This window comes from Crocuta crocuta, unplaced genomic scaffold (genome assembly GCF_008692635.1).
Source record: "Crocuta crocuta isolate KB4526 unplaced genomic scaffold, BGI_CrCroc_1.0 scaffold229, whole genome shotgun sequence".
Classification (NCBI taxonomy): Eukaryota; Metazoa; Chordata; class Mammalia; order Carnivora; family Hyaenidae; genus Crocuta; species Crocuta crocuta.
Window position 1 is genome coordinate 4,868,939 of NW_027536464.1, and position 10,665 is coordinate 4,879,603.

General features: G+C 55.9%; 1 protein-coding gene across 2 annotated transcripts in view; it reads right to left on the bottom strand.

Annotated features, from left to right (window-relative positions):
• Positions 1 to 2,366: 2,366 nt before the first annotated feature.
• PTPRN (protein tyrosine phosphatase receptor type N) overlaps positions 2,367 to 10,665 on the bottom strand; it is a 17,278-nt gene continuing 8,979 nt past the window's right edge. For both annotated transcript variants that reach the window (XM_077748650.1, XM_077748649.1), the window contains exons 12-22: positions 10,210 to 10,428; positions 9,573 to 9,773; positions 9,325 to 9,472; positions 9,096 to 9,169; positions 8,780 to 8,857; positions 8,557 to 8,676; positions 7,199 to 7,365; positions 4,430 to 4,483; positions 3,468 to 3,532; positions 3,193 to 3,266; positions 2,367 to 3,019 (exon numbers count right to left, since the gene is read on the bottom strand). In XM_077748650.1, the coding sequence (XP_077604776.1) occupies positions 2,948 to 3,019; positions 3,193 to 3,266; positions 3,468 to 3,532; positions 4,430 to 4,483; positions 7,199 to 7,365; positions 8,557 to 8,676; positions 8,780 to 8,857; positions 9,096 to 9,169; positions 9,325 to 9,472; positions 9,573 to 9,773; positions 10,210 to 10,428 (1,272 nt within the window). In that variant the 3' untranslated portion in view covers positions 2,367 to 2,947. The remainder of the gene's footprint in view (positions 3,020 to 3,192; positions 3,267 to 3,467; positions 3,533 to 4,429; positions 4,484 to 7,198; positions 7,366 to 8,556; positions 8,677 to 8,779; positions 8,858 to 9,095; positions 9,170 to 9,324; positions 9,473 to 9,572; positions 9,774 to 10,209; positions 10,429 to 10,665) is intronic.

Genomic DNA, 10,665 nt, shown 5'->3' on the forward strand with positions numbered 1-10,665 from the left:
AGTCTTAGCCTGTGAACTCTTCCCTGGGTGTTTGGTGCTGTCTCCTGGGGACTACAAGTCCCAGAATGCAATGCACCCTGCCTCATTTCTGATTGATCATCTTGGGGGAAGTGGTGCGTGGTTGTGGAGCTGTGCATCTTGGGACATGTAGTTCTAGCCCGGGTGGGCTTGTCACTTGCTGTGAGATGGGGAGATCTTGTCATCTGATTTGACCCTGGTGGGGGTGGCAAGAATGTGGATGAAGGGGTAATGGACCAAGCTTCGGTTCCCCTGACACCTCTTGCTAGTGCTGGGCTTCAAGCGTACAAGATCAAAGCCCTGTGGCATCTGAAGAGGCTCTTTTCCTGTGGGCAGTCCTGGGATCCGAGGAACAAGCGGGATCTACAAGCGGGGCGTGACCCCAGAAGGCTGATTGATGGGTGTGTGCAGGCAGAGAGCTTGGAAGGGAAGGAGGCCAGTGTGAGAGTGTGTGTGTGTACCAGTGTGTGTGTTTGTGTGTGTGTGTGTATGCACGCACACGCATGGCCAGGATTGGTGTGTAATGGGTACTCCGGGCATGTTGCTGCTTGTATGGCTTCTTTGGCCTCTGACCCTGCTGCCCATTCATTTTCTCCAGCACAAATGAGCTGCCTCTCCTCCTCCCTGCCTGGGGAGCCCAGGGGCCGGGGGGGGGAGTGGTGGAGCCAGAGTGTTGCTAGCCCTGTGACACTGCATCTCAGAGACCTATCAAAGCCAGCTGGGCTGAGCTCAGACCGAAAGAGAAACACTGGAAGTCAATAAAGCTGTTTCAAGAGCTCGGTGGTGTGCTGTGTTCCTGTGTTCTTCCTTTCCAGGGTGGCCCCAAAGGGGCCCTAGGGACCCCCCCCATTGCCCAAACACCTAGAAGTCACAAGCCTTCCCAGCTGACAGCAGAAGTCCCCTCTTTGACCAGGCGGCTCCCCCAGTGTATTGTCAAGGCCCAATTCTTCGTCCTTGCACTGGTGGCCCCACAACTGGCTTTCCCCAGGGAGCTGTTGCTCCCCTTGGCAAGGACAAGCTGCCCAAGGCTCTGCAGCACAGCTAGGACCAGACTAAGCTATGACTGCGAGTATGGGGATGACAGAAAGTAGGGAAACGCGAAAAGAGATCATTTGTGAAAACAACTCACTAACATCCATAGACTGAGCCCCTCCCGGGTTCCCTTACCTCAAGGCCTGTGGCCAGGCTCAAAGGCCTGCCTTTCCCACATGGAGTGGCCCAGGTCCACCTTACCCATGGTCCTGGCCTGAAACTCATCAGGGCCTAGGGAGGAAAAATCCCGGGACCTANCCACAGCACCAGCAACTTTCCCCTGTCCAGCAGAGCGGTGTGGTTCCCCAGCGACCCTCTCCCATTCCAGGATGAGTGCATCGCTTCCTCTTCAGTAGCCAAAAGGCTTATGCTGTATTTTCCTCAAAGCAAGGGAGCAGCCTGCCCTGAAAGAGGAATTCCAAGCCTCTATCTCAAAAGAGAGAATCTGAAATTTGAAAAATGGCTGTTTTGCCCATTTCTAGTCTTTTAGATGTCAAACACTGGAGTTGAGCCTCAGCAGAGCACAGGTGAGGTGCGTAGGGGGCCCTGTGGTCCGCCTGCTGGTCCCTTTGCTCACTGTGCAGGGCAGATGTACCCCCCCCATTTTTCCTGTGAGGGGACAGCCTTGGGAAGGTTAAGGGGCCCTAATTCCCAAGTAGCTCCAGGCCCAAGGCTCTTTTTGCCACATTTCTGCGTCCACCACCTTTGTCCAAGGATGCCTCCCGACCTGCAGGTGAGGGCTCCTCTGGAACGTACGGGGAGGCAGGCTGGGGGAGGGGAGAATGGGAGAAAGTGCTCCCAGGAGAATGCCTGTCGTGAGGTCTCACCCTTCTGGTCTACAAGCTGCCATCCAGAGTTCAGCTACTTCTGCTTAAGGTGTGCTGGCACTTTGCCCAGACTGCCTCGTCCGGTCCTAACCTCAGTCCTACATGACACACATCTTCCTGAGGCTGAAGGGCATGAAACAGCTGCTCAAGAACTAAGAGGAGAGTCAATAAAGATGTTAAGCATGCCTGGGTTCGAATCCTGACGTCACTATGTACAATTTGCATGATGTCGGGGGAGTTTTCTTCAGGGCTAGTGAGCAAAGATGAAACAAGCTACTGTATGGGAGCATCCTGGAGAGAGACCGCCAGCACAGCACCGAGAACTGCTTCCCTACTGGCCACCATTCGGGGCTCAGAGAGCCAGACTCCGGAGCCTGGCTCGCCCATCACTAACTGCATCACCTGAGAAATGCAGCAGGGCCCGGCTCCCCAGTGAGGCCTGAGCTGGAGTCTGGAAGCAGAGCCTCCGGAAAAGTGTAGGAGTCCAAGTTGCAGATGCACACACGACACACTAACTTTATTCACATTGATACAAAAGTAGATTTTTCTAGAAATGTTCTCTTGTGCCAGAGGGAGAGAGTTGAGTGGCACAGGCCAGGAGGGCAGGGGAGGAGGTGTGAGAGAAGCAGGGAGGGCGGGGATGGGGGGGGTGCCACAGAAGGAGGGGAGCAGGCAGCAGGGGCTGGGAAAGCGAGAAGGGCTGGGGGTGGCGGCCCTTCACCCGGTTCTGTCCACACAGACATAGCGGGAGCTTCCAGAAGAACAGGAGATGGGGGCCAGGGAACTCAGGCAGGAGAAGACTCTGGGTGGAATGGCTGCTCAGGACTCTCCTCTGCTCCTGGCTGTCTGTCAGCTCCCCCCTTGGGATGTCTGGGCTCTGACACGTGAGAGGCTGGGTGGGCCTGCCCCCCTCCCACTCCCCCTTCCTTACACTCCTCTTGGATGGTCGGCCATGCCCAAGAGGGACCAAGGTGGTGGGGATGGGGAAGCAAGGAGCGGGTACACAGATAGATGCTCACACAGGCGAAGAGGGAGCAGAGGCTGGTTGCCCACGGAGGGGCCCCAGGGGCTCACTGGGGCAGGGCCTTGAGGATTGCGTTCACCTCCTCTGCCACAGCTGTCAGAGCAAATTCAAACTGGTCCTGGGAAAGGGCAGGGGGAGGGTGGTCACAGAGAGCACCGACCTCTGCTCCGACCTCTGCTCCGTGCGCCAAGGGGGCTTTGGGGAGGGGGAGCTGGGGAGGTCACTTGGGAGAAGGGGGATTCCTCCTGGGGAAGGCTGGCGGCTAGGGTCAAGGCGAAGAGGAACAGTCACCTTAGAGCGGACGAGGCCAGGTCGTTGGTCACGGACATGCTCCAGGGTGGCAGCGATGTCAATCTCCTTTACTCCTGGAGGTTGGAGAGGGCATGGGGCAGCTCAGGGGGTGTCCAGAGGAGGAGAGGGCCCAGAAAGCCTGGAGCATCCTGGGTTGGGAGGCTTGGGCAAAGCCTGGGGGTGTGACGACCTGTCCTCCTAGAGCTCCTCTGAGTCTGCGTGCTGCAAAGTCTAATCGGGGGCCGGGCCACAGATGCTGAGGGGAAGGTCCTCACCTTTTGCCATGCGGTTCAGTACCATGTCAATGAGGATGTAAGTGCCAGTCCTCCCCGCACCATCGCTGAAACAGGAGAGGATGACAGGCTCAGCTCAGGACAAGGGGGAGGGGCAGAGGAGACCTGGAGGCTTATGGTGGCCAAGACGCTGCGGGAGCCATTAGGGTTGGCTGGAGGAGGGCGTGAGTGAGCCGAGGAGGCAGCAGTCAGAGCCCCTTTGCCCTGGAGACTGGGATTTGAGTGTGGAGCCTGTGACCCAAGGGATGTCACTTAGCGGGCCAACCTAAGAGAAGAGCCCTGGCTCAGTCTTAAGGTATAGGCAAGGCAGCAGGAGGGCAGGGGAGGAGACTGGCCCTTTCTGGCCTCTGGACAGGCTTTTGCTCAGGAAACTTTTTGTGTCAATGGCCAGGGGGTATATGCTCTCACCTTTGTGGGCCACAGATAGTCTCTGTCACACACTCCTTTTTTTTTTTCCTTCCAGCATTTAAAAATGTGAACACCATTCTTAACTCATGGGCCATTAAAAAAAAAAACCCCACAGATGGTGGGGCACCTGGGAGGCTCAGTCAGTTAAGTGTCTGACTCTTGGTTTCAGCTCACGTCATGATCTCATGGTTCATGAGATCGAGCCCTGCATCGGGATCTGTGCTGACAGTGTGGAGGCTGCTTGGGATTCTTGCTCTTGCTCTCTCTCTGCCCCTCCCCCACTCAAATAAATAAATAAATAAATAAATAAATAAATAAATAAAACTTAAAAAAAAAAACCCAGATGGTATGTTGAACTTGGCCATGGCTTTAGTTTGCCAGCATCAAGGGGACAGGCAGGTAGCATGTATATGGGAGATGTGCCCAGGGACAGAGAGAGGGGCGGGAATCATGAATGCCCCACATCAGAGCCCTCTGGCCTGGGCCGTCCTGTTCCCTTCCCTCCCCACCCCTGCCCACAGCCCCTCTGCACGCACCTGCAGTGCACAATGATGGGGCAGGAACGGCCCCGGTAGCACTTGTTTACTTTCCTGCAACAAGAAATGGGTGTGAGGGTGAGGGGTGCCAGCACCCACCTGTGGGCCTCTCTTTCCCTCCTTTTCTCCCCACATGCCCAGGGCAGAGGAGGGAAGAGGGCTGGAGAAATGAGTCAGGACTGGCAGCAAAGAACCAGAGGTGGTGGGGGTGGTGCTGGGCTTGCTCTGTCACTTAACGAGCCAGGTGCCCACGCTGTGCACCTGGAACAACAACTAATTTAACCTCTTGGAGCCTCAGGTTTCTTACCTGGGAAGCGAGGGTGATAATAATAGTAACCTTCTTAGATTTCTCACCACGGTTACATGAGATAATTCATGCAAAGATTTAAGTGTAAGGTTTGACATACAGTAGGCGCTCAATAAATGTAGTACTATTAATGATAATACATAATATTAATAGTGACCTCTGCCAGAAGTCCAAGGAGAACAGGCTTTCTGGTGACTTCAAGGGTGGCAATCTTGTCACATTCCTGCTCTGTCCCTTCCTTTACAACTGTCCAGGCTGTTCCCCTCCCCACTCAGACTTCTCGTAGTCCTCACCAGCAATGAGGTCACGTAGCCCTAGGCGCAAAGCTGTCTTGGCCAGGGGAGGATGACCTCTCAGCTCTGAATGTTATGCTGTTGTCTGTCTCCCTGAATCAGCCTCTTCTCAGCACAGGTGCTCTATGGGTGGGTCACATTTAGACTTGGGGCCCACTTGGACCCCAGACTCTTTTCTGCTACCCTGATTGCTGCTCTCTCAGGAGGGAGCAGGGGGTTTCTCCCTTCCTCAGTGGCCCAGTTTAACCTGCCCTTGTCCGCTATGACTTTCCTGCTTTGAGAGTCACCTGTAGAATCCTGATACCCCCAATGGGCCAGAACTAGGGAGGACCTCCTTAGGGATTATTAGATTGTTTCAGGGGAAACATGGAACTTAATGGTCGTCTAGTCTGATCCCCCCAGACTTGCAAGGACCAAGTGACTTTGAATGGTTTTACAGGAGTCCATATGGTTTCCTAACAAATTGGCTCACGTGTTAGAGAGCTGGGGTTGAACAGAAGTTGCTGAAGTAGCTCCCAATCATTTAATAAGAATGACAAGGAATTGTATCTAGAAGTAATCGAGTCCTTGCTGTATGCCAGGCACTTAACCTGGATTTTACAGACTTTATGCCACTGACTCTTGTAACAACCCCTAAGTATTGGCCATCATCCTCATTTCACAGGTAAGGAAACAGGGAGATCAAGGAACTTGCTCGGGGTCACTTTCAGCACTTCAAGAACTTATATTTTGCCTTCCCTCTGGTGGACCTTCACCAAACTATACTGATTAAGCAGCAATTAATTTGCTCTGGCTGCCTAATGCCAACGGAGTTTACATTAATTCTGTCCTGAAGCAAAGAAATGTAACCTTGTAGCTTACCTGTGCGGTCTTAAAATACGGTCCATGCACAGAAGGAGTTTTTAAATGTGGGAAACAGGAAATAGCTCTATTACCCCTGGCATTGCTTTTGAGAAACCTATGCCTCAGGCATCAGGGAGCCCAGTTAGAAACCATTATCCTGAGGCTCAGAAACTATCCTCAGCGTCTCACCCCCGCTCTGCTCCTCTGCTCTCTGCAGCACCTGGAGATCCCAGGCCAGCCTGGCCAGAGGCAGAGAGGCAGGGGGGAGGCAGCAGTGTGGGCGAGGCCCCACCCGTGGCAGCAGACTCCTCAGCCACCTGTCTGGGGAGTGGAAGACGGGATGCTGGAGGTTTTGTGATCAGAACTGGTTAAAGTCCCCTACTTAGTTTCCGGTCCCAGCCCCCACCGGCTCCACCGAGTCCCCAGGAATCTGGAGATCCTCGGCGAGGCCTTTGACAGTGTTTGTCTCCTCTGAGTCCCCCCCCTCAGCCCCCAGCTCTCCCAGCAGCCTTCAGGGGGCCCCTGGGCCCGCAAGTCCTGATTGGATTGTCCTGTCCATGCAGCGGCCACGCCTGCCAATGATCACTTTTGTGACTATGCAACTGGAGAACGAATACTAGCTGCAGATCACAAAAATGACACTGGCAGCCGTGAGAGGGAGAGAGACAGAGGAGGAGGGGGGAAAGGACATAGTGGGGAGACAGACGGAGGGCAGAGACAGAGACGGCGAGAGGCAGAGACAGCAGGGAGGTGGAGAAAGAGGGTAAAGGGGACAAAACAGGGGAGAGGGGCAGGGAGCAGGAAGTGGAGATTAAAAAGAAAGTAGGACAGACTCAGTGAGAGAGACAGAGAGGAGAGGAGAGGCAGAGTTGAGGGGACAGAGAAGGGGATGGAAGGAAAGAGAGATGGGGAGAGAGAAAAATAAAGGCAAAGAAAACAGCAAGGTATAAAGAAGGGGAGATGGGCAGGAGGGAGTGAGAGAGAGAGGAGAGCAGACACACGGAATGTGCTGGAGATCTGAATGAGCAGCACAGGCGAGGCAAGGAGGCAGGGGCCAAGCAGAGGGAGAGAGGGCGGGCCGGAGGGAGCTTGAACTAAGGTGAGCCCTTCCTGGGGGTGGGGGTAGCGGAGAAGGAGCCAGACCTGGGGAGGGAGGGAAAGGGGCCAGCAGAATAGCGGAGCGAGAGCAGAAACGGAGAGGGACCACAGGGGTGGAGGGATGCGCACAGCCAGACAGAGCATCAGTCCGGGGTTGGGGGTTCTGGAAGGCGGCGGCTGGAGGTCAGGGGCGGAGGAGCCANGGTCGCAGGCGCTCAGGGCGCTCACCTGCGGAAGTCCAGCAGCGGCCGGGTGGACGCCGGGGTGCCCTCTGCCGGCCAGCTGAGGAAGTGGAACTGCGTGAGCGTGCGCGTCTCCTGGGTCTGCACGTTCTTCAGGTAGAAGCTGCGCACCAGGAAGTCCTCGCACCAGATGTGCTCCGACACCAGGTTCACCTGCCCGCGGGGGAGCCCGGGCCTGAGCACGACACGGCCTCGCCAAATCCTCCCGGCTTCCCAGCCGCCTCAGATCCTAAACCCCCCACGGAGCTTACCCGAATGCCGGCTCCAACTGTCCCAAGCTGTGCCCTAGACCCCTGGTCGTCTGTGTCTCTTATCTGCTCAGGACAGCTGGTGGCCTTTCCACCTGGACACAACTATTGTGGGCTTCTTGAGGCCAGAGCCTCTCCTACCTCTTCCTCACAGAGTCTAGCAAAGTGTCCGTGCTATGCACATACTCAATCTCGGTGGACGTCTATATTTTTATTTTTTTCCCTTTAACCATGAGCAACACCAATTTTTAAAAAGCTAAAAAAAATGGGGCGCCTGGGTGGCTTAGTCGGTTAAGTGTCCGACTTTCGCTTAGGTCATGATCTCGCGGTTCGTGGGTTCAGGCCCCGCGTCCGGCTCTGTGCTGACTGCCAGCTCAGAAACTGGAGCCCGTTTCGGAGTCTGTGACTCCCTCTCTCTCTGACCCTCCCCTGCTCACGCTGTCTCTCTCTCTCTCCTAAAAATAAATAAAAACATTAAAAAAATTAAAAAAAATAAAAAGCTAAAAAAAAAAAAGACTGCTGAATGTTCGTCTGATGATGGAAGAACTCGTCTCCAGGTCCAGTGCTCACCTGGTGATGAGAAGCTTCTAGTGTGCTCGTAGTGACTCATGTTTTACAGGAGGGCCACCTTCCATGTGGCAGGAATCTGTTCCTCTTTCCTCATCTGGCGTTACCTCTACCCGATTCCCCCCTGCCTCTCCTCTAAGGAAAAGCTTGTTTCTATCTTATATGGGGAACCTATGAGACTGATGGTATTTGTATCTTTGCTTTGGCCTCCAGGAAACTCAGAGTCAAGGGAGGCTCAATTAAAGTAGGTCTTAATGTTGGTCTTTGGTTTTACATCTCTTCCGTGTCCCGTATGCTCTTGACTCTTAGCTTCTTACCTCAGTTTTGGAGGGTTTATGGGCTTATTTCTGTACCTTTCATCTTCGGTCCCTACAAATGCTTTCTGGCCCCAGACTAGACACATATACGTAGATGTACATGTATGTGTGAGTGTGTGTGCATATGTATGTTTATATTCATACATGCATGACTGATTCTCCACCCACTTTCTCCATTCCCACTGTCCCCTGGCTTTTGGGGTTTTGCTGACCTCATATACATGGTAGAGGGAGGACCCCTCATCTGGCCAGTAGCGGTCACACTGCTTGACACCATCCTCCACCAGCGGGGTCAGCATGACGATGACAGTGCAGCCACTCTCCCACACCATCTAGGGATAGAGACTCCATTCCAACCTCTCCGGGGACCCGGCTGGCCTCAGCTCCCCTCAAAGGCCATTGGTCCCTGGAGAAACCCTCCTTCCAAGAACTCACCTGCCAGAAGTCTGCGATGGTATGGGACAGCGGGCCCTGTGTGGCTACGTAGGCTGGCATTCGAGGGTCGTGCTCAATCTGGGGCCGGGAAGATACATCATGAGCCAGAATGGGAAATGCTACTGTGGGGAGGCTTGGTCAAAGGGAGCAGGCCAGGATGTGGGAGAGCTTGAGAAACCCCCATTTCCATGCCAGGAAACCAGGCCCCACAATTCCGGGGCCTCCAGTGGGGTGGAGGGTGACCGTAAGGAAATGGAGTTTACGCAGGCAGGACAGAAACGGGGCAGCGGAGGGGGCTGGAGCCAGGGCCACTTACAATGGGGCTGGCATTGATGTAATCACTCCGAGAAGGGCTGCTCTCCACCTTCAGCTTGATGCGAGCGTGATCATCTGTGCAGACCACACGTCCCACCTCAGATGCCCCTCCAGTCATTGGGGTCCCGGTACTTCTGCCTCTTGGCCTGAGCCAGGAGCCCCGCCCCGCCCCCAAGCCCTCCTGAGCTCGCAGCAGAGACAGGGCTGGGCCAGGATGGCCACTCACTCACAGGGCAGAAAGTCAGGGTGGCGGTTCTTTTTGATGTTGCCCTCCCCCTGGGCCTCGGTGCAGGTGTTGGGCTCTGCCTGGTAGGCACACAGGGCCTGCCACTCCTTGGCCAAGCGGTCCCGGTTCCGCAGATGGTCCTCCATGTACGCCTACGGGGACAGCACTGCCTGGCTCCGGCCCACACCCTCGGCCCTGCCTCTCCCACCATCCGGTCCCTTCCCCCGCTCTGGGCCCGGACCCCGTCCTGACCAGAATCATGTGTCCCGTGGAGATGTCCATGTTGGCCTGGGCGGGCTCCTCGCACCAGGAGGGCGTGCTGCTGTGGGAGCTGGGGCTGGCCTGGGCCGCGTCACTAAACTGGGAGGACACACTGCTCACGCGCGAAGGCTCTGGCGGGCCCTCTGCCCGGCTGAACAGGGACTTTGTGGCCATGTGCTGGCGGCACAGGTCCTGAAGAAGAAACATCAGGCAGGGTCCCAGGCCCCTTGTGGTCTTTCCAACAGAGTCCTGGGTTCAATGCCAGGCTTATCCTTGATCGATTTTGTAGGAAACCCATCTCCTGTGGGGTGGGCTCTTCTGCCCTGGACCTCATCCTTTTCAAGGCTGTCCTGCTTGGGGGGCGCCTATGAGAACTTCAGATATTAGAGGGGATCCCAGAACCCCAGAATTGTTGCATTGGGAAGAACTTGAGGAACCGTCTTCTCCAATTCCCATCCGTTTGAAGTGTCCCCACGGCCCCAGCTTGGGCTTCTGTAGCCCCCGCCTGGATGTTCCCAACGGTGAGGGCTCACTCCCAATCCAACACCCCACCTTCACCCCATGTGCGACCCAGACCCCCAAGCCCCTTCCATTTCCCTCTCATCAACCAGCTTTTGGGGCTGCACACCTGGTACTCAAAGGTAGTGTCACCGTGGGCTCCCTCGGGCCCCAGGGCCGCCAGGCGCTCCTTGTCCCGCTGTCGTGCATGCTGCCGCACACACAAAGCCACTGCCAGAGCGACCAGCAGCCCGGCCACACCCGCCAGGGCCACCAAGGTGAGTAGCACGGAGCGCATGGGAGAGGTGCTGTGGGCCGGCCGGGGAAGGACTGCGGCCGCCTCCTCCCTCTGTGGGAACAAGGCTAGAATCAAGGAGGGTGGCGGCAGGGGAGATGGAGGAGCCGTTCCTCATCCCTGCCTGCGAGGGTGTCCCTGGGGCAACGCTGGGAGGGCAAGGGCACCGTGGCACAGGCAGAAGGTTTCAGACCCAAGGTCCTCCTTCTCAGTCCCCATCAGACCAGCTCAACCACGCTGCACTGCCCGAAACTTAGCAGATGAGTGCCCCCCCCCCCCCCGCCCAGTTTC